Here is a 23,616-nt window from a genome sequence, read left to right on the forward strand (position 1 = left end):
ATAGATGATTTCAGGGTAATGATATACTATTTGAATGGCACTAAAAATCCTCATCTTAAACTGAAAAAAAATTATCACCCTATTAAACTAAGGACTAAAAACATCAGACGATTGATAATGGCTTTTCGTCTCTGAAATTGCTATAGAATTACCACTATTAAAATAAAAGCAAAAAATGTGAATGTTAGTAAATAATCCTCCTCCAGTGACAGGATATCAATTCAGTTCCAAAAGCAAACCAACCATCAAAGGTAAAACTAGTAAAAAAAAAAAGGGTTTTATATCCCCCAAACCTTCCTTAAAATGCATTTTGATCTTAAAATTGGGTTTTGTAAAAATCTTGAAATAAAACTAATTCTTCCCTAGAAGCTGAAGATGAAAAGTTCTTCTCCCTTCATCCACATGCCCTCATAAACTGACCCAAATGACCCAACCTCTCATTCTTCCTGTTTTCTTCATGCAAGACAGAGTGAGCTGTTAGGAGCAAACCAAAGAGCATACCAACCTACAAATGCAGAACACCAAGAGCTAGTAAACCATAAACATTGCGGGGGAAACAAACCCACTTTTAGCTGAATACTAGAGTTCACTGTGTTTTACAAAACACAAAAATTCTGAAACAAATCAGTATTTAAACAGAATTATCTCAATTTAAATACAATTCACAAAATTTGGGCTCTTTAGCACTTAGATCCCTTTTCCAAGTTTTCACTTGGCAATAGACATGGTGTTAATAAACTTCATGTTGGATCTTTAATTTCCAACATCCTCCACTGCCTTTTTTCCCCTATTACTTTACCAAGTAAATAAAAAATAAAAGTTTCCTGCACGGAGAAATAATTGTCCCTTTATCACAGAATTTCTCTTGTTTTATGGACTAATTAAAAACCTTTCTCATTTACTAACATAACAAAGTGCAGGTTCTAGAAAAAGCATTAAGTTAGAAGGAAAAGCTTTCTCACTCTGTCTTCCACTGAAGGGACCCTAAAAGGCAACAGTGACTATCATATAATATAAAGGTCACCCTTTTTCTAGGAACAAACCATTTATCAATAGAAAATAATTGTCTCGCCATTTGCAAGGGCTCCGCAGCAAAAGACAATGTTTTTTGGCTCACATAATTACAAAACAGTAAAAGTTCAGAAACACAGCCTAAATCCACCTCCCTATTTTTCTCACTGCCCTTTGGGCCTCCGCTTGGAAGCAAATGGAAGACAGGCTGAAGTTTTCTCAATTGAGCTGAAGCTAAGAAACCTTTGATATGCTAATATCCCCTTCAAACGGTAAGAATTCACACTTGCATTAATTCAAACAATTTGTGCAGAATGATGTGAAATGGCACCTCTTTTAGAGGCAAGCAACAAAAGAAGAGAATCGGGAATGTCTGAAGAAACTAAACAACAGAACATTTGTTCTGCAGTATTCCTTCTATCACGCCTGCACGTATTGAAGGGTGGAGGGGGCAAAGCAGAAAGTTCCGTATACACCTGAGCAGAAGCAGCTTTTCTTACCAAGGATTTCTCGAGCAGTGCAAGCGTGCTGAATTTCAAGTTACAAAGTTACCTCTACTAGGTCAAAACAGCCCCCATCGCATCCGGGAAGGGTGCCATAGATGCCCCCAAAAACCACTCTATTTTTCTGCTATGGGCACAAGGTGCCTCTTTAGTGCCTATCCTTTAAGGTTTGCCCGCAATCAAACCTGAGTTCCCCCAGCAGGTAATTATTTACCAAACGGATGTGACTTTCTTCGTTGTGCAACTCGAGGTGAGCAAAGAGCAAACTCGGTGGGGCCCGTTCCAGACATAAACACTGGCGGGGAAATGAATGCCCCAACTACGTCCTTAGTGACTCTACGCCTCTGGAAGGGAGAGGAGAAGCACACGCGCTGCAAAGAATGCAGAAGAAAATCAAAGAACGGGGGGCGGGGTGGGAAGGAGGGTGCCTCAGAGCCCGGCCTTTGTAACGGGAACCATATGGCTGGTGGCTGCGGCTCAGACGCTCCCAGGCTGCTGGGAGAAGCTGCTAAGCAGCCTGACACCTTTCAAGAAACAGGAGGAAAACATTTCCTCGGTCTGCATCTGAGACACCACAGTTGGCATCAGAAAGCACGGAAGGAGCGGGCCTGGGGCGGCGGGCGGGGGGCGAGGGGGGAAAGGACCCGGCTGGGGGCAGCCCCTGGAAGACCGCAAAGGCTAAGACGGACTCCGCAGGACTTGTCTCTCCAACGGCGCTCTGGGGCACTGAGGGGACCGGGGAATAAACACAGCCTAACACACACACACACTCACACGTTCCTTAGTCTCCACTCGGGGACACCTTGGCAACTCACTCAAGCTTCCTGCGGCTTCCCCTGACCCAAACCCCGCAGTTGGACGGAAAGAACAAACTTTACTGGCCCCAAGCGAAAGCATCTCGCAAGCCTGCCTCCCACTGCTCGGCGCACTCGCCCGCTGCCCCAGGGTCGTCCCAGCCAATCCAGACGCCCACGCCGGTGACCCCGGAGTCCCCGTTTCCTCGTGCTCCTCCCACGCCTTCGCGCCCCGCTCCCCACTAGGCACCCCCGCCCCGCCCCGCAGCACCACCACCTAGCAGGCTCCCTGCTCCACAGTCACGCCAGGAGCCCACGCCCCGTAACTTCCCCCGCAGGCCCAGCGCGGCCCGCTGCTGCCCTCTCACTGCGGGTCTGGGAGGCTCCCTGCCCTCCTCTGGGCCCCGCCGGGTCCAGCCCAGCCACCCTCTCGCCCCGGCAGCGGCCGCCCGCCGCCCCTAATCGTTCCCAGGCCCCGCGCCGGCCCGGTCACATCTAGCTGCGCTCCGCCGCCCTCCTCGCCTCTCCATACAGCCTAACCACCGAGAAGAAACAGCCCGCAACAACTCATCCACTCCCCTGAACTCGCTCCCAGCGCCCGGCCTCCCGGCTCCACTCGCAGCCGGGACGAGTCGGCTGGGCGGGCGGGGCGCGGGGGGCTGCGGGCCACAGGGCTCTGGGTCCCCCGCCGGGCCGTGGGCCCGCGCACCTCGGGCCTGGCAGCCCCGCCGAGGGCGCGCTTCACACACACACACACACACACACACACACACACACCCGCCCCAACCTGGCTGCGAAAGGGCAGGCGGCACCTTCCTACCCTAAGCTTTTCAGAAATCAAAACACGCACGGCTCCCCGAGCCCCGTCCTACCGCCCCCACCCCGGGGTCCCCGGCAACTGGACCAATGCCTCGGAGCGCGGCACCAGCTCCGAGACGAAAGGGGCAGCGGACTGCACGGAGCCGGGAGTTGTGCGTAACGACCTCCGAGGAACCGGGGTGGGGGACAGGGCAGGGGGCCAGCAGCCCGGGGCGCGCGGGTGCTGCACCCCCTCCTCGGCCCGGCCCAACAGAAACAGAAGCGTGCCGAGCCCCAACTAACCCGCGGCGCCTCCACCTCCAGCACCCACCCCCGGACCGGAGGCGCAAAGCAAACAGGTCTCCGAAGCCGGCCATAGAGGCACATTGTTCGCTCCCGCAGCTCTTACCTCGGTCTGCGAGCGCGCCCCGGGGGAGGGCCGTCTGGCGCGGGGGCCGCGCGGGGTGAGGCGCCGAGGGCAGCAGCCACCCGGGGCCCGGGAGGGCCGAGGCCGGCCGCGAGTGGGTCGCCGGCCGCCGGGTCCGCGAGGGAGGCAGCGCCGCGGCGCGCCGGCCGGACACGGCGCCGCTGCTCGGCGCGTCCTCCTGCTCGGCCGCCGCTGCCTCCAGCCAAGCAGCCAGCGCCGGGCGGCTCCTGGGGCTATGTCAACATTTTCCCGCAGTTCCCGCACGCCGCTCGGCGAGAGAGGTCTTGCACACGCACGCACACGCCCCCAGCCCGCTCGCTCCCTTAGGGGGAAGAGCTCGGGACTCGGTGCGCAAGGAGCGGTGCAGGCAAACAGCCCGACAGAGGCGCGCAGACTTGGGAGTCCCCGGGAAGCGGCGGCTGCGCGAGGGGAGGGCGGCAGACGCCGGCGGCGCGAGGCCAACTCAGTTTGTCAGCGGAGCCCGGAGCCCGCCGTCCGCGCCGGCCCGACTGGCGTCCCTCGCGCCGACCCTGCGGCCTGGGGCGGGAGGCGGCGGCGGCCCCTCCTCACATTTCGGGTCTCCCGGCCCCGTGAGCCGCGGCCGCTGCTCCACGAACGGCTGAAGGCGAGGGGACGCAGGGGGAGCAAGGGCAGAGCCACGCCACGCACAGCCACGGAGGGGAGATGCCCCGCAACAATCCCAAAGAATTCTCCGGTAAGCTCCCGCCTTCGCTCCGGCACCTCTGCGTGTGTGTGAGCGGCGAGAGAGTGAGAGGGGGAGAGGGAGCGCGAGCTGAGAGAGGGATCGAGACGGGGGAGTGCGAAGTCCTGACACAGACTCAGCGAGGTCTGAACTGGAGTCACCTCCAGCCGCCGCCTCCGCCTCCGCACCGAGTCCCCACCTACGCCGCCCCCCCGGGGTCCGGCTAATCATATAAACATATTAGCGTGTACCGCGGCAAAGGACAAATCTCTCCCTCCTGATTTTTCCAGCAAGGGGCTCAGGCAAACTCTAAAGCAGATTACAGGCAGCTAAGTACAAAACGTGGAGCAGATAATCTATAACTCATTGCCGCCCAATGGCCATTTTCCACTCCATTGGAGCAGCTGCGGCGGCAGAGCGCCCGAGCCGGGGGGGAGGGGGAGCGAAGGGACACTCACGGGCTCGAGCCGTTCGGTGGCGGCGGCGGTGGCGGCCGAGCAGCCGCCGGAGGACAGGCCGGCCCCGGCTCCGCCGGCGGGGCGGCCGCAGGGCTGTCCGGGCGGCGGCGGCGGCGGCGAGGGACGCGCGCGCACGGCCGCGGAACGCGCCCCGGAGGCGGCCTGCGCCGGCTCGCGCCCCTCCCCTCTGCTCTGCTCCCCTCCCCTCCCCGGCGACTCGGCCTCCCCCCCCACACACCCCACCCCAGAGCCAGGTCCCGGGGCTCAGCATCCAGTCTCCCCCCAAAACCTCTCCCCGCGAAACAGCAACACACCCCTTCCAGCCATGCCCTCCCCATCCCAAATTCCACTCACTGCGCGCTCGGTCCTCCGCGCGCTCCGCTGGCGCGCGCTCTGCATCCCGTGCACACACACGCACTTTAAAAACATTTATTTTATTTCTGGAACGGGGGTGAAGGTATTCGCGAGAGCGCGGCGCTCCAGCCTCGGCGGCGGGGCGCCCCCTCCCCGAGCCCCTCCAGGCACAGGAGCTTTCCGCTTGCCTGGACTTCGCCGAGGCGCTCGCGATGCGCCTTCTACCCACCCCGTCTCCAGGTTTTCTCTCTTCTCCACGTAGCGAGCCGGAGGCCCCGAAACTTTTAGTTTCCGCAGCCCTCCTTTTGTGTGACTGCTCGGAGGAGAAAGAACGTCTGTTCGCCGCGGCTGCCTCCGTCCGGCTGCGGCGCGCAGGGGACGCTCCAGGGTTAATGCGTCTTTGATACCTGAGATTTCCGGCGCGCTCGTTAATGAAAGTTACTTTTTTTTTTAAATTGCGATGACTTCTTCTTTGTAGTTACATAGAGCTAGCTAAACTTTGACTTTATTGACTATATTTCACAAGAGCGTTTTGTTTGTTTCTGATTAAACTCCCCAGGATAAGCAACGGAAGGAAAGGAGACTTCCAGGCTCTCCACTCGCAAGTACATTCAGAGCGCTCTTAGGTCTGTTTCCCTCATTTCCTTACATTGAAACTGCTCTTGCTCCTGTCCTAGGAGCACACTTCCTTGCCCTCTCTGTTGGCAGCGTCAGCACACAGCCAGGCAGAGCCAACGAGGGGATCCCAGGCTGAAAGGAAAAGACAACGACATGGCAGAACACGCTGCAAAAACCGTGCCAAGCCAGTGGCGTGTGTCTTCTGCATCCGGATTTTTTTTTTTTTAATTACAAAAGTTTTGAGCTGAGAGTAGCTAAGTTTTCAGATTTTTTTTCCCCTAAATCACCGATTCTACTAATGAATGCAGCCCTTTGCTTTGGCTTCCCAGGAAAAAACTGAATCTCCCAAGATTTAAAACCTCGAGAAAACAGGATGAAATTTGAGCTGCTTTGCTTTCAGAAACAATATGTACTTTTTGTTACTGTGGGTATCTTGCAGTCATCATACTTCAGAAATCATTCCCAACGATGTTATTAAAACGTCAACAGTAGATTGTTCAAAAGACACGAAGATTCTAAACACCTATCAGTGTTTTGTCACCGAGCCAGATATTTGTACTACTAAAGTGAGTCCAACTGTTGGTCAAGTTTGTTCTTGACTTGTAGAACATCATAAATTACATGCACATATATCCAGATAAATAGAACTTGTTCATTCTAATATCGTTCTCAGATTAAAACACGAATCATTGATAATCCAGTGTCTTATACTTGATGTACTGATGTTTTTAATATTCTCACCATTTCAAAAGACAAAAGGAACAACTTACAGCATTTGTGCTTTAAACTACATACACTCTTCCATGTGGATTTTTCAGATTAAAAAATTCAAGTATAACACAGGATATAAAGTAGTCTGGAGGGGAAACACACTTATGCAGAGCTGGTGTGAAACCTTGTTTTGTGCTGAAGTTTTTACATCTGTCAAATTTTTTAGACACAACAGATCTATCTAGGGAATTATTGTCAGGCTACTTAAAGTAGTTGGAAAGAAGGCAGACTTGTGTCATTTTCAGACCTCCGAGGTCATTTATATCATAGTCTCCTTTGGAATTTAAAATTACTCAGAATTGTAGAACATAATATGTCAAACTAATAATAATGTGCATTTACCAAAAAATGTTAGCCCTTTCTTTTGTGCAGCTTTGAAGGTTTTTGCTCATCTGGGCATGATTCACAAGAAACCCCAGTGAGGGCATAGATCAGTCTAATCCTATTTTCTTTTGGGAAGCAAAAGTTAGGCTGAAGTTTTTATTTAGTGAGCTTAGTAAGCAATCAATAGACATTTTTTTTTTTTTTGCTTGAATTAAGCTGGCCATATGTTGGCTCATTTACTTATTTATTTAACTCTCCCAGAAAGAATCTCTGGAAGAAGCCACTGTCTACATTTCGTAGGTCTGTCACTCTTTGATGCTCAGGACATGAAGTGACTCTCTCTGCACTCTGTTCCTAAAGGAACTAACTGCAGCACAAACAAAGGAGGATGCTCGGAAGAGGGAAGAGCTTATCAAGAGTTAAAGCCGTAAGGAGTGAAAAATACCCAGTAAAAATTTCAAATCTTAATTCACTAGAATGTGTATTCTTGAGAATTCAAAGGGCTTAACACTTTGCTAAACAAGCTTGCCATGTTTTCCAAATAACAATTGTAAAAGAATACCATCTCTAAGACCATATTTTAAATACTTGAGAATTTTTAATTATTTGTCTGCTGTTTGGACATCCTAATGTTTCAGCCTTCTTCATGTACCCAGAGTATCCAATCGCATCAGTATAATCAAGGTTACGCAGTTAGTCCCAAGCCTCCCCTTCTAACAGAACACTTAAATGACACACACCAGAGTGTATCCACATCCAGAAACCATAACTTACCTGACACTTCATGACAATTCAAAACATAATTTATGACCGTACAGGTGTTATGGTAGGAAACAATGAAATGCGAAGCTTAATAACGTCTGCAGATGCAGGCAAGTTAAAGGGACTTGGATTATGCTGTGCTTTCCTTGCAACCCAATGAGCTGAACGACTCCATCTACATTATTACTGAACTAAGGGCAAAATCATTGACTTGTTCATAATACTTGCTAATTGTTTTTAAAAAATAAATTCTACACAGGACAAAGGAAACACCCATTTCCATTTGTTTTATGTTAAATCAACATCTAACCACTCATGGTGATTTCATTCAAAGAAAACAGAAGGAACTCATTAGCTTATGTGGTTAGAGAGATTGATGGGCTTCAAACATTTTAACCATACATGTTTTTTCCAACTGTAGAAACTCATGTTTTTAATTTAAGTAACTTTAAGAAACCAAAGATTATTTTATTCCATGGTTTCACATATTTTTGATACAGAAATTATGCTAATTTTCAAACCTATTTACCACCCATATACCTTTGATTAGAGAGAAGTGAACAGGTGCTTGTCACAAAATATTTATGAATGGCAATAGTTTGGGTAAGAAATCTAAGAAGCTGAAGAAGTATGAAAATGGACAATAGTTGCAAAATGTTGCTAGTAATGTAGGCCAATATAACACAGTAGCTTCTTCACACACCCTGCTCTGGTAAAGTTTAATATACTGCAGACCAGCAGTTCTAAAAGGGGTGACATGAGAGTATCATGAGAAGAAAAAATTGGGATTTGACCATGGGCCAAAAAAACTCCCTGCACAGTTGAGCTAGTCTCTACAGGTCAATGAGGGAAGGTTGTGTCTCTTACAGGGTGTATATTTTTGCCTGTAATAAGTGCTTGTGAAAGTTGTCAAAAGAAAATGCATGATAAATTACTCTAGTTTCTAATGCATAAATACAAATACAAATAAAATTAGCTAGATTACATTCTAACTAACTCATTTTTTTTCTTTTTTTTTCCTTTTCTTCTGTTTAATGATGCTTGGTGCTGAAGCTAGTTTTCACTTCTCTAGAAAATAAACTATTTTAGAGCTCTAGAGCAGATCAAAGCAATATTGTGAATACCAAACTTGACTAGAACTGGTTGAAAGTGGCTAGCTTTTGTTTTTCATTTTTGCTTTGCCATGCATGTAGGCTGAAAAGAAATCAAAACTCATTCTCCATGAAAGCAGAAACATATGAAAGCATTTGGCAAAGCCAATAAGTTTTTAACTATTCAACCAGCTCCCTAGGCTGAATAAATTTTGTCCAAGAAGGCCAAATTTTATCCAAAATGTAGACATACAGTTGCCAAAGCTAATGGTAGTTTAAAATACAAATATGATTATGATGTACTGTGCTTAATGATATTTTTTAGAATTATGTAACCATATATTAATAGCCATCATTTTATAATTAATACTTTAAAAAATATCCACCAGTGCAACTGGTAGCATGACTCTGGGTGCTTCCCATATTTTTATGTATAGGATTATAGAGGTCAACATTGTGTGCACTCCAGCCCCCTACTAGTGCACCTGGGAAAGCAGCGCAAGGTGGCCCAAGTACTTGACCCCCTGCCACCCATGATGTGGGTGACCTGGAAGAAGTTCCTGGCTCCTGGCTTCTGGCTCCTGGCTCCTGGCTTCTGGCTTCTGCCTGACCCAGCCCTGTCTATTGCAGCCATTTAGGGAGTGAACCAGAAAATGGTTTCTCTCTCTCTCTCTCTCTCACTCATTCACTCTCTTCTCCTGCCCCTTTAACTCTGCCTTTCAAATATTTTTAAATCTCTTTAAAATAAAGGATTATAAATTTTTATGCCATCAGAGTTACGATACTCAAAAGTAAATCAATTTTAAAAGATACCCCTTATAATCATTGTTCTACCAATATTACACAAATCACAGACTTTCTTTTTCATAGATTGTTCACATAACTCTTGTTAATCTCTGCACCTTGAGGGTTTTCTGTAATTGGGTCTTATAGATCTTCTTCTATCAATGCTTCTGTCAAACCACAAAGTGTAACTATAAAAACACACATTTTAGACAAAGCCATCTAAAACAGTCTATAATAATTATTTTGTTCCTCATACATCCTCTAAATGTTTTCTTATTAAAAGTGTGTGGTTTAAAACTAGGCCTCCCCTTCCCTTTTCAATTTATGCAAACCTCCATCATTGTCAACAATGACGATGAAATTTCTTCAAACATTCTTTAAGGTAGTTGAAGTTAAACTTGGATTACCCTAAAATCATGGCTCTTTGTTGGAATGGGCAGTTCTTGGTAAACCATCATCCATTATGTGGGTACAGAACAAAGGCAAAGACATGATTAACAGTAGAGGTGAATCTATCTACTTTTAACCCTTAAAGATAATCAAATAGCAATTTAAAATAGTCCAAATTGAACTTTTAGCACCTGTGGGATTATGACTGTGATTATTCATATCATAGTACATGATAGTATGGCAAAACTTGCTAAGGGCTTTTGAGAGACAGAAAGAAAACTCACAAATATCCTTTTAGTATTTTATTTTATTTTATTTAAAGATTTATTTGTTTACTTGAAAGTCAGAGTTACACAAAGAAAGAAGGAGAGGCAGAAAGAGAGAGAGGTCTTCCATCTGCGGGTTCACTCCCAATTGGCTGCAACGGCCAGAGCTGTGCTGATCCGAAGCCAGGAGCCAGGAACTTCTTCTGGGTCTCCCACATGGGTGCAGGGGCCCAAAGACTAGGACCATCTTCTATTGCTTTCCCAGGCCATAGCAGAGAGCTGGATCAGAAGTGGAGCAACCAGGACTCGAACCAGCACCCATATGGGATGCTGGCGCTGCAGGCGGCAGCTTTACCCTCTACGCCACAGTGCTGGCACCACTTTTAGTATTTTAGAAAGTGAATCTTGGCATAGTAGGCTAAGCCTCCGCCTGTGGCGCCGGCATCCCATATGGTCATTGGTTCATGTCCTGGATGCTCCTCTTCCAATCCTGCTCTCTGCTTGTGGCCTAGGAGAACAGTGGAAGATGGCCCACAGTATTTGGACCTTTGCACCCACTTGGGTGACTGGAAAGAAGCTCCTGGCTCCTGGCTTTGGATCTGCTCAGCTCCAGCTGTTGCAGCCATTTGGGGAGTGAATCAGCAGATTAAAGACCTTTCTCTCTCTCCCTCTTTCTGTCTGTAACTCTGCCTCTCAAATAAATAAATAAAATCTTTAATAAAAAGTGAATCTAAGATATAATTATATCATACTTCTAATGTTTTCATAGTAGAATACATAAGAAGTTTCATAATTACATATAGTAAAATAATAATTGTAATTTTATTATCTTTTGTTTCTTTTTGGAAAATATTTTATGGTTTGAAATTGTGTAACATGAGATATTTGACCTTGACTTTGGTTAATCTTTCTGATCATATAAATTAGCTGTCGCCAACCTTTTTCATTATTTTGTTCTCTAAATAATATGATTGTGACTTTTTTACTTTACTCTTTAGCTTTATTTTTAAAAGGCCTTTAACTGTTGTGTATATTTTAGTAAAAATAAATTTGTCTAAGCATATGGAAGCTAGAACAGCAGTTTGCATAGTAAAATACTGTCTTTTAAACCTAGCTCTCATCACGTAGATTTTGGAAAGATAATAGAATATTTCCATCTCTGCTTTCAGGAATAATTTAAATCTTTACAATTCAGTCCTCAACCTACTATAGCTCTTTACAATGCATTCTTATGGTCACCATGGAATCACTTAGATCCTAGACCAAACAATGATGTAATAGGCATACACCTTTATGATAAGTAAAACTATATTAGAAAAGAAGAGTTTTCTTTAAAAATTAGCATCCAAACTTAGAACCATACTAAAGTATCATTTATATACCAAAAGTATTTCAAATGATTTGGTAATGAGGAAGTTTTTGGAATAATATTTAATGAAAAATTTGGAAAAGAAATTTTGTTTTAGTTTTAAAATAAAAATATATAAGTAACCAGACTGACTATTCTACATTGAATAGACGCTGCTTAACCATAACCTAGATAACATATTCTTTGAATGGTCTCATTTTAGGGGTCTCATTTTGCTGAATGGTTCACACTCATCCAAGTTCCAGATTACCAAAATCACATATCTACACTGTAACTAAAACAAAGATCGTCAGAATAATAAAAGAATGTCCTTTTCATTTATAGGAATGTAAATTATGACACCAACTTAGTACTGTGTCCTTACTACCTGAAATAATGGCCTAAATTCAAGCCATGTAGTTTTAATTGTTCAGACAATGTAGAAGACATGCAAAGAAAGCTGATTTCCTATTTTTCAAATGATAATCAAAATGCAATAATTCATAATACAGGGTTACTGTCTATATGATATGGTATGTCTCAAAGAAAGAGTTGATGGATATAATATGAAAAAAATATGATGGATATAATATGAAAGTGTATGTTTGTTAAAATAAGGAAAATTGAGTACAAATGCTGGCCATAAAGTATAAATGATCAAGTAACCTAAGCATGTGAATGATTTTTAAATAATAAGGATCCCAGGAAGATTATCATTTATCATTTAAAAACAAATGTGTGGTAATCAAATAAGGAATCTGAAAAATATTTAAAAGAATGAATTTTGACATTTTCATATAATTACTCAATATTTACTTTCTCTCCAATGCCCTATTACAAAATGATTTTAAACTTGATATATACATATATATATCAAAATATTTTATGCAGCTGTAGATTTGAGATGATAACGCTGGCCTATTTGCTTATATGGAATATTTCTATACATCATGAAATGTCAAAATAGATATTTGAATATTTAGAAAACTATCTTTAACTACTTACGCGAATTTATAGCTTATCAAAATTTGGAGGTAAAATATTACACCTTACAACTGAGGGAAGTCTATCTTTGCCTGAATTTTCCAGGTAATGAAAGAAGTGTTTAAATACTCTGTAGTTAGATTATTAACTTCTACAAAACTGAAACAGATGTGTGTCTTAATATGCCATTAAATTTATGATTTACATAGAACCCTTACACAGAGCTGAGCAGAGGCCAGTGATTCTAATTTGCTCTAAATTTATAATAACCTGATCTGGTTTTTGTAAGTACTGAAACACTTTAAACAAAATTAGAAAGCAGTTGTGCTTTTTGTGATTAAAGATGCAGTTCCCTTTGGGGTAATGAGAAAAGTTAGAGCACGTTTCTTTCTTTACGGATGTTTCTATTATAAACAAGAGTGCTATACATTATACATATTTTTGTTACTATGATTTCCTTGTTTTTAATTATAAAATAAACCAATTGAATTTCAGTGAAGTCTCAAGTTGCCAAAATTTAGCTGAACAATGTGTACTGAGCTTCATAAAAATCCTTAAAATTTTTCCCAGAGTCCTAAGGTCTTATTATTTAAATACTTGTTCACCATAATTTTCTAGAGCAAAACATCTTTCTGATGAAGCAAGGAGACTTAAGTACTGAATACATTTTGGACCTGGAAAATGACATGAATAAAATTGTTGAAGACTAATGATTACTGAATTCATGTAAGTTACAAATAGAAAAAAAGAGTCCCTTTTATCTCGTTACACAAGTAATAACATTTGCAGCGCTGTTATGAAAGCTTCTACTTTGCTGTGAATTATAATACATCAGCTCCAAAAAATCAAATCTATAGTACTTTATTTTAAATACTGTGAATACTGTTCCCTTAAAATTCAGTCAGAAAATGTTGATATAAAAATCACTGTAAGCATTATATGTGTATATTTATGTATGTAGAAAATAAGTACATGCAGAAGTATCAATTCATTAAAAGTTTATCTCTCATAAAAACTTTATTAGCCCTTGAAGTCTTTGCCACTTCATATAAAATGATTTATCTTTTGAATAACAAGGTTCCATTAATCTGTTTGACAAAAGAATTTTTAAATCATTTCAATAATTTATTTGAATGAATTATTTAAATTCTGTAAAAAATATATATGCACATGTATATGTATATATCTGTGTCTATGTATTTTGTGTTCTGGCACCCTATCTCAAGAGAAATACAAAAGAGAATCCAGAATACATTGTCCTTGACACCACCAGTGTGGCGTGGTGTTGCTGCCGATGAGCTCTTTGATCACCCACTGTTTGCACAGGACCCCTGTTAAAGGGCCATTTGTGCTACATTTGGCACAACAGGGTGACTTCATGTCTACCCTTGCATATTGTTTTCTATATTTATTTTTAATTTTGCATTTTTAATGAAATTGTCATCTGGCTTTCTGTTGTAAGGTAAGGATAATAAAGACAATCATTCAGCACTCCTAGAAAACCTGCTTTCCTTGTCTATAGCCATACCACCCTGAATGCGCCCGCTGTCTTAAGATCTCCAAAGCTAAGCAGGGTCAGGCCTGGTAAGTACTTGGATGGGAGAAAACCTGCCTTCCTCAGTTCAGTGCTCTGAATACTACTGGAAAGTGGTAAACATATTCCCTCCCCAGAGAAAAAAATCATCCGTGGGGAAAAAAGCAAATACACAAAGACAGAATATCCACAAAAATGCAGAAATCAGTCCACAAAACCAATGAGCACATAGAGGTTCATATAACATGCTCCATATTCTTGGCATTCAGAAATTTTACCTGCAGATTTTTTCACAGACTGTTCACAAAATTTTCTCTCAAATAGTTCTTATTCTTGGTCTTTTTCCCTTGAAGATACATTTTTCTCATGAAAAATAATGACGATGACTGAATAATTTCCTGAGATAATACAATAACTTTATGACAGGTTCTCTTCAACTGTACTTTTAAACATGCAGGAAAAATAGCTTTCACATAAGTATCTCCCAGACAGAACACAATAGCTCCGATGGAGCCCATGGATCTGTTGTTTTCACCTACTCGTCTCCTTTTTTGGAAACTCCAACCTGTGTTCTCTCCTATTTGCTACTGTCCTCCTCTCCCTTAGGTTTGGATGGGTTCATTCAGGCTTTATTTTGTGACTCATCCTTTCAACAAATTCCTGTTGGCTTTAACTTACCAGAAAAGCCCTAATTTTACACATAATAAAAACCTGCTCTTGTGGCATTCAGTAAACTTTGCAACATGTATGTTTTCTAACTTCTCACTTTACCAGACATCCATAAATCCCAGCATAGCGCCCCACCATTTTATATCTGTTAGCTATGATACCCAAGCCTTGGGAAGGAGGTCTGAGAAGCCCTCCTCCATCTCATTGCAAAGTCTCTAATGTACCAAGATAGAGTAGTGACCTCTTGGGCAGGCAATTGTCTTTACAACAGTCATTTAAAAACAGATACCTACATTCCTAATCTTTTAAAGCAATGCCTACAACTGCTCTCTAGATACATACTTGTGTGTAGAAATGGCTCCCAATTTTGGGTGACAAAGGACATAGAATTATGCTATTCATACTGGTATGTCAGTCCTGCTGAGGTAATTTTGAAATACTTTACCTATTTGCAGAAGCTTTTCAAAGAACTGTGATCTATTCAGTGTTTACTTGTAGTTGGTTGATGGAAAGATTTATGGAATAAATCAAACTTAGAATCATATAATCATGCATATCATTATAATACTTAGTTTAATATTAAGGCTACTTGTTATATTGTCCAAATACCATAGCAATGCTTTGCTGATAGGGATATTATAAGTCAGTTAACGTAGAAATCATATATATGTGTGCTTATTACATGGGTACTTATCAGCAAATAAATTAACTTATTAATAAACACATTTACTTCATAATCATTTCATTAAAATATTTTTAAATGTTCTATAAGCACATGTAAATATTTATGTGAATAAATTAGTGATTGCAATGAAAAATTAGAGTTTTCAAAAAGTTAATTTAATAACAGTATATATATCTGTGCTCCCTTAAATAAAGAGAAACACACACAAATACACACAAATTGTTCAGGGACTTTCTAGTACGATTGTCTGTGTGTGTGTGTATGACGGAAAGATAGGAAATCTCTCAAAGAAAGCAAGAAATTAAGGCACTTGAATTTCTGGATTTAAAAATGTTGAACTGTTGGCTACCTATTCCCATTTTACCTAGAACAGCCCTCCTGTCTTCAACTCTGTCCCAATACCTTATCTAAGATAAAAGACAAGTCCTGGGGCCAGCATCATGACGTAGCTGGTAAAGCTGACACCTGCAACCATGGCACCGTATATGGGTGCCAGCTCGTGTCCTGGATCCTCCACTTCCAATCCAGACAGCAGCAGAAGATGACCCAAGTGTTTGGGCCCCTGCACCCATGTGGGAGACCTGGAAAAAGCTCCTGGCTCCTGGCTTCAGCCTGGCCCAACACTGGCCATTGTGGCCATCTAGAGAGTAAACTGGTGAATAGAAGATATTCTGACTTTCAAAGTAAATTTAAAAAAAAAAAAAGATAAGTCCAGGGAATTTCAAAAATTGGAATCAATGAGACTTACATGGGACTTTTAAGGATTATGTCTTGTACCCTAGAACTTTGGTTTTATTAAAAACAACATCTCTTGAACTATGCATTATCCTAAAAAGTACCAGACTTCAATGTTAGCTCATTTATGACTACAAGGTTGTCAAAGTCTGAAACCCTACCTCCAAGAACCAAAAACCAATTTTTCCTGCAAAATCACCAGCAAATTTTATTAGAATATTTTAAAGAATAAATTAGCTAATAGAAATTTCAGAGGCAGGAGATACTCTAATTTTCTACTGACACCTAAATGTATTTCTTTTTCCTTACATTTCCATTTTGCATTCTTATTTCTTAAACAATCTCTACAAAATAGAATATAGTATTTTGATATCCAGAAAAGTCCTACTGAGTATCATTTTGTTATTCTTTGATGATGTGAAAATTTTCAGTGTTAAACACCCATCAAAATAAACCTAGGGAGCCAGCACTGTGGCACAGTGGGTCAGACTGCTGCTTGCATCCCATATCAGAGCACCAATGCAAGTGCAGGCTGCTTCACTTCTAGTCCAGCTTCCTGCTAATGCACCTAGGAAGGCAGCAGAAGATGGCCTAAGCATGTGGAAACCAGGAAGGGGTTCCTGGCTCCTGGCATGGGCCTGGCCCAGAACTGGCTTTTGCAGCCATCTGGGGAGTGAACCAGTGGTTTCCCCTACCCCCTCTGTTTCCCTCTCTTTCTGATGCTCTGTCTTTCAATAAATACCTTAAAAAAAAAAAAAAGATTATCATAGTGCTTACTGTACCTCACTCTCTTAAATGTTTAGTAGACCTCCTAGCTCACTGTAAGCTCCTTTGACACTAAAGTTAATATGCCCAGTGCTTAGCACAGCTTACAATAAAGGTCTTAAACTGTTAGCCTGTATAAAAGCTAGCAAACAAATGTGATTTGTTTGCACCCTATCTGTAGGTTCACACAGTCTTCAGTTGTTTGTCAACTGCTAAACTCAGGAAGCTTCCATTTAAAATATGAATGTCCAGGGACCAGCAGGCTAAGCCACTTTGTGACACCGACATCCCATGTTGAAGCACCAGTTGGAGTCAAGCCTGCTCTGCTTCTGATCCAACTCCCTGCTCATGTGCCTGGGAAAGAACTGAGGACATCCCAAGTCCTTGGGTCCCTGCACTCACGTGGGAGACCCAGATGAAACTTGGCTCTCGGCATTGGCCTGGCCCAGCCCTGAATGCGGCAGGCACTGGGGGAGTGAACCAGCAGATGAAAGATCTCCCTCTCTCTCTCTCTCTCTCTCATTCCCTCTTTCTCTGTAAATCTGTCAAATAAGTAAATTTTTTTAAAAATAAAATAAATATAAATTTCCACCTTCTGAAAAAAATGGAAAGATCTGGCAATATTTGTCCTACAAGTCAACAGGAGAGGCTCTCCTTTTTAAACAAAACATACACTTTCTAACTCAACCACATTCTCCACCATTACTCATTATCCCCTCAAAATCAAGGTAAAGGATCTTGTGCCATGAATCACCAATTTGTGATCGTGTTTTATTTTGTATTGTAAAGCTAGAGTGAAAGGAAAGTGAAGTTGTGTTCAGCATATCTCTATAAAGTGGGAAGTGGAGTAAAAGGATTCTAGGTTTGACTCAACTGCCCTTCTCTCATGAACTTTTTCTTCCTGGCCCCGTCAACAGTTTAATTTTTGAGCTCTGATGGTGAATAATTTATATGTTGAACGAATATGTGAGTTATGCTGTCAATATATATGAAAGACGTGAAGAAATGTATTGAGTAGCAGTAATGGTGCTTTACCGAGTTCAAAGGATTTACATATATACTGCCTCATTTGTGGTCCTACTTCATAGCTCGTATGAAGTCATACTGCCCCTTTATTCTTATTGATTGGCCTAGTCTAATTCTCTAATTATACACCTATTCACATTCACCAGTTTTGTCTTTATCTCCCCACTGGCCACCACTTCCTACTGCTCTTCCATGGATGTTTGCTATTGCACGTCCTTCTCTTTCTAGGACTCATGGAAAGATACTGCGACAGAAGCAAATGATGATTCTGATTATTTTTGTATTATTTAAAAATTTCTTAACATACTTTACCAAGGGAGGGCACATGAAAGAAATGAGACTTTTTCAACCCAACAGAAGCAAGGATTAATAAATGTTGTTCAGTAGACATAGTTAAATAATTGAGACACACAATGTTAACAGAAATAAACACACATTTTTTTAAAGAAATGAAGCCAAGGCTTCAATAAAAAGTACTAGATATAATTGATGGTTCCAGATATGTTGCAAAAATTCTTAAGATTATCTTTTCCGGGGCCAGCATTGTGGCCTAGTGTATGGCCTAGCATACCATAGGAGCACCAATCCAGCTCCCTGCTAATGCACCTGAAAAAGCAGCGGAAGATGGCCCAAGTACTTGAGTGCCTGCACTTATGTAGGAGACCCAGAAGAAATTTTGGGCTCCTGGCTTCAGCCTGGCCCAGCCCCGGCTATTTCAGCCATTTGGAATGAACAAGCAGATGAAAGATCTCTCTCACTCTCACTCTCTGTCTCTCCTCTTTCTGCAATTCTGCCTTTCAAATAAGTAAAAAATAAATATAAAAAGAATTATTTTTTAACAAGGAATATTAGCATTGAGATGATATAGTAACCTAATAATTATTTTTAATACTTCAAACTTGTGCTGTTTCTTATTGGTAAATATTATTAGTACTATTACCATTATTCCTAATTTTATATTTTGGATTTTATATACAAATTTTTAGTTTTGCTACAAATCAAAGCATTATATAAGCATGCCAGCTGGAAAATATGGTCATAATAGATTTCTTCACAAAATGAGAAGCATCTGTATTGAACATGTTAGCTTCTAAATTACTATAAATTATTTTATTTCCATAATATCTTTTATATCATTATGTCATATAGAATTTCTGAAAAGAATCCTTGCTCATTGTAGTAGTCTTATTCAAATACTTGTCTCCTCTGTTTCATAGTTTTATGAAACTTTCAATTAACTATTGAAATTAACTTAATTTTGTTTCAGAGCACACAAAACACCTGCTTACTATTTGACTAAAGAATTATCTAAGCAGCTTCACTATTAAAACTTTATCAGAACAATTACACCTGTTAATTTTTGGCACAGTTTCCATTTAAAAATAAATCATTACAAATAATTTCCTGTAAACCAGAAGACTGATATGGGCCTATATGATTGGTCACCCTTCATAACAGAGGTTTTTTTTTTTTTTCCCCCACAGAGCAAGTCTGTAATAAACAACAAGAATAAAATTTACTACCTATTAATCATAGTATTTATTTTGCAAAAATTTTGTCTTCTGTTTTCACTTCTCTTACCCAATCAAAAGATAAAAGGTATATAGCCAATGCATAAAATTGGGTAGTTAATTTGCCCAATTAACTTACTCTGTGATCATACTAAAATCTGAAACATTTTTACTATTAATTTGACTCAACAGAGCACCTATACTTGAAAAGTGGAATTTCTTCTCATGATGTTTAATAAGCACCCTAGGAAGCCACACTTAACTGCAATCCTTTATATTAACTTCTTACTTAAAATTCTACAATTTGGTACAGTCAAAAATTTTGCTAAATAACATTTGAAATCACTTTGTTCTGCACACATTTTGAAACACATCCGTTGAAGTGTTTGACACATCTTATGAAAGAAGTCATAGATCTTACTTTTAAAAATAAAAACTATACAAGAAGATTAATCTTTCTTTCTCCCTTACCTTGAAAAATCTGGAAAGGCCCTTATAAAACATAATTATGTAGATTCACTTAACTATGGTCAATGTTAATTTTAAGATGCTTGTGTTCCCAATTTTTGGAAGAGCACCACAACTTACAAGGTTAGGGCTTAAACCAGACCACCTGAGCTTAGATCATAGCTCCAGTGTTTTCTTTCTTTCTTTCTTTTTTTTTTTTTTTTTTTTGACAGGCAGAGTGGATAGTGAGAGAGAGAGAAAGGTCTTCCTTTTGCCGTTGGTTCACCCTCCAATGGCCTCCACGGCTGGTGCACTGCGGTCGGCGCACGGCGCTGTTCCAAAGGCAGGAGCCAGGTGCTTCTCCTGGTCTCCCATGGGGTGCAGGGCCCAAGGACTTGGGCCATCCTCCACTGCCTTCCCTGGCCACAGCAGAGAGCTGGCCTGGAAGAGGGGCAACCGGGAAAGAATCTGGCGCCCCGACTGGGACTAGAACCCAGTGTGCAGGCGCCGCTAGGTGGAGGATTAGCCTAGTGAGCTGCGGCGCCGGCCGCTCCAGTGTTTTCATGCTGTGTGTTCTTGAGCAAGTTTGGATGCTCATCTTCAACTGTTCCTTTCTTTATAGATGAGGAATAATAACTCCACCTGTATTATAGTGTTGTTTAAAGGGTGCTTTGAATTAATACAGGTAGCATTCGGCACATCATAACTCTTTGAATAAGTGTAATTATTTTGGTACTGTTGATAGCTTACAATAGTTGATAGTTTTTCAAAATGCCACTGCATAAATGCCCAATATTGTACAAGCTCATGTGTACCAATTTTTTAACATTCTAGCTTACTTATTGTGTTATATTGCACCAAAGAATTGTCTAGTACATTTTGACTTTATACTGACTACATAAAATTTTATACTGACTACATAAAATTTCTATCAACTTGTATATGCTAGTGTTGCTGGCACTTTTAATGTTTCAAGATATACTTTTGAAGGGTCTTATGTCCATAGTTTATGATTTTTGTTCTTCTTTAATCAAAAGTACTCAGTTTTTACCTAAATCCATGGCTTTCTGACCTCAAAGGGATATTAGAAAAACACCTTGTTAAACTTATTATTCTCTGAAAGAGCCAAACACAAATGAATATGATTATTTATCTGTTAGGAATCCCAATATTTATTTACATATTCACAGTCAGGCTCCAAAAAGTATTAAGGGGATTTACAAATAATAAGATTTTTTTAAAAAAAGATTATTTTTATTTATTTGAAAGCGCTACAGAGAGAGAGAGAGAGAGACAAAGAGAAAAACACAAGTTTTCCATCCACTGGTTCTCTCCCCAAATGGCCCCAACACCTAGGGCAAGACCAAGCTGAAGCCAGGAGCTTCTTCCAGGTCTCCCATATGGGTAAAGAGGCCCAAGGACTTGGGCATCTTCCACTGTTTTCCCAGGCAAGTTAGTAAGAAGCTGGATTGGATGTGGAGCAGTTGGAACTAGAACTGGTGCCCATATGGGATGCTGGCATCACAGGCAGCAGATTAACCTGCTACACCACAAAGCTAGTCCCAACAATAAGAAATTTTTGAAAATAAGAATAAAAATGCCAAGGCAAAGAGAAACTAGACTGACAATTTCAAAGCGAGTAAAGTTAGTACAGGCAATGCATGCCCACACGCATGATAGGTCTAAGCCGCAAGTTTGTCTTTATGCTTTTTAACAGACACACAAAGAGAAAACTGTCTTGGGATTCTCAATGCCCAGCCCAAACATCATGTGATGATGAGACCAGAAAAAACTCCTTAAGTGGTGAGTCTGCTCAATTACTTGCCTTCCCTTTATCTTTTCTCTGCTATTCAAGTAGATACAGTTCCATTTTATTCTAATGCAAACATCCATTTCCTCCTCCCTCCCTCCCTCCCTCCCTCCCTCCTTCCCTCCCTCCCTCCCTCCTTCCTTCCTTCCTTCCTTCCTTCCTTCCTTCCTTCCTTCCTTCCTTCCTTCCTTCCTTCTTTCTTTAGAAAAGACAGAGAGCGCCCATCTGCTGGTCCATCCCCACAAATGCCAGCAGCAGAGGATGGCCTCATGTGGAGTCAGGAGCTGCAAAATGCAGTCCAGGTCTGCCACGTGGGTGATAGGAATCCAACCACTTGAGCATCACTGCTGCCCACCAGGAACAGCACTCGCAGGAAGCTAAAGTCAGGAGTTCACCAAAAATCAAATCCTGGAACTCCTATGTGTGACACAGGCATCTTAGCCAATGTCTTGACCTTTGGGCTGAGTGTTCACCCCCGCCATTCCCTTTTCTTTTTAAATTTAATTTAATTTTAAAGCATCTAATATTTATTATTTCAAAAGCTTATTTATTTATTTGAAAGAGTTACAGAGAGAGAGAGAGGGAGAGACAGAGAGAGAAGCTTCCCATCTACTGCTGGTTCACTCCCCAGATGACCAAAAGGTCCAGTGCTGGGCCAGGTCGAAGCTTCTGCTGTTGCTTTTCCCAGGCCACTAGCAAGATGCTGGATCAGAAGTGGAGCAGCTGAGACATGAACCAGCTCTGATATGGGATGCTGACGTCACAGGCACCAGCTTTACCAGCTATGCCACAATGCCAACTCCCCTCTCTTTCTTAAAAAGCTTTATATTTATTTGAAAGTCAGAGGGGCAGGAGTCAGGCTTGGGGAAAGGCAAAGAGAGAATTAGATCTTCAGTTCCCTAATTACCTCCCCAAAGGGCCACAACAGTTAGGGTTGGGCCAAGCCAAAGCCGGGAAGCAGACTCCATTTGGATCTCCCCAAGGTGGCAGGGGCTCAAATACTTGGGCCATCTTGCTCTGCTTTCCCAGGCACATTAGCAGGGAGCTGGATGGGCAATAGAGCAGCAAGAACTGGATTTGGCACTCCGATATGGGGTACCAGCTTAGCGAGAGGCAGTTTAACCCTCTGTGCCACAACATTGGCCCTTGTCCTTCCTTGTATCTCTGTTGTCTTAATCAATAAAACTCCTCAAAGCCTAGTTCAACTTTTTGGTTTTTGGGTAAGTAATCTAAGGAATCCTACACATTCTTCACATGGCTCATTCTTTCAAAGATTCTTTGTGAGGAGAACACCAAAATCTGCAAAATTTTAGGGAGGGGAGAAAGATCCAAATGATTTTTGGTAGAGTGTTCCCTGTTTCCACTGTCAACTCCAGGGAAGCATTGCTTTTAAGCAATTGATAGAGTCTAATTAGTTTAATGTATAGCCATTCTTCGCAGGGAAAACGATAAACTCGAAAGAGAGAAGTGATAAGTCATAGGTGTAAGTAAGATATGTTATTGGTTAACAGCCAGCTTCTAATTCAGGGAATAGTTTACAATATATTTTTAAAGTATATCCACTTTTCTGTAAACTACAAAATGGGTTTGTATTAGAAAGTATTCTCTCATTAATAGATTACACTAATAAAATAATAAGCTTGACTTCTTGCGTTACTTAGGATTTTTTCTTCTTGGATTTGTCATTTTTGTTTTTATTGCATTTAATTCTAAAGGCAAAGAGGAGCAAAGTGGGGACTAAATATGAATCCAGTACCTTTTATATGGCAGATTTTTGTGAGGACATATTAATATTACTTTATTTCAGGGCTGGCATTCAGCCGGTGTTCACTGGCAGGGATTGCTGGTAGTTTATGACCAACATCTGTTCTGACCTGTTGCTGCCCAGCCCCAATCATTTGCACATTGTTAAGTATTTTAGCACAACTCCCACTTTGATTTCCAAATAAACCTCTAGGGAGATGGGAACACTAGGAACTGGAAGCAGAGACACTATTCAGAGACCCTTGGCTCTGACTTTGCCTGCTTCTCCCCATCCTGCCTATG

The 23,616-nt window shown here is 41.9% G+C and overlaps 2 protein-coding genes across 50 annotated transcripts in view; one reads left to right on the forward strand and one right to left on the reverse strand.

The window, feature by feature from the left end:
• ADGRL2 (adhesion G protein-coupled receptor L2) overlaps positions 1-23,616 on the reverse strand; it is a 695,256-nt gene that overhangs the window by 193,283 nt on the left and 478,357 nt on the right. For 31 of the 46 annotated variants that reach the window (XM_017346142.3, XM_017346140.3, XM_051856325.2 and 28 more), the window contains exon 1: positions 3,516-3,709. The exons of 2 other annotated variants lie outside the window; for them this stretch is intronic. The gene's annotated coding sequence lies outside the window, so the exon portion shown is untranslated. Of the gene's footprint in view, positions 1-1,728; positions 2,096-3,515; positions 3,710-4,694; positions 4,814-5,048; positions 5,766-23,616 lie in introns of those variants that run through there. 13 more of the 46 variants (XM_070078190.1, XM_070078179.1, XM_070078188.1 and 10 more) reach the window with 6 other exon arrangements.
• The window catches only part of LOC108177713 (uncharacterized), a 78,843-nt gene continuing 58,934 nt past the window's right edge, over positions 3,708-23,616 (forward strand). Inside the window, exons 1-4 of one of the 4 annotated variants that reach the window (XR_011390605.1) lie at positions 3,708-4,248; positions 13,007-13,114; positions 21,478-21,563; positions 21,776-22,769. Coding sequence is in view for 1 of the 4 variants with exons in the window: in XM_051856332.2 (XP_051712292.1) it covers positions 3,769-4,248; positions 21,478-21,534 (537 nt within the window). In the remaining 3 variants the exon portion in view is untranslated. Of the gene's footprint in view, positions 4,249-13,006; positions 13,115-21,477; positions 21,564-21,775; positions 22,770-23,616 lie in introns of those variants that run through there. The other 3 variants (XR_011390604.1, XM_051856332.2, XR_011390603.1) reach the window with 3 other exon arrangements.

The sequence above is a fragment of the Oryctolagus cuniculus genome, chromosome 7, assembly GCF_964237555.1.
Source record: "Oryctolagus cuniculus chromosome 7, mOryCun1.1, whole genome shotgun sequence".
Classification (NCBI taxonomy): domain Eukaryota; kingdom Metazoa; phylum Chordata; class Mammalia; order Lagomorpha; family Leporidae; genus Oryctolagus; species Oryctolagus cuniculus.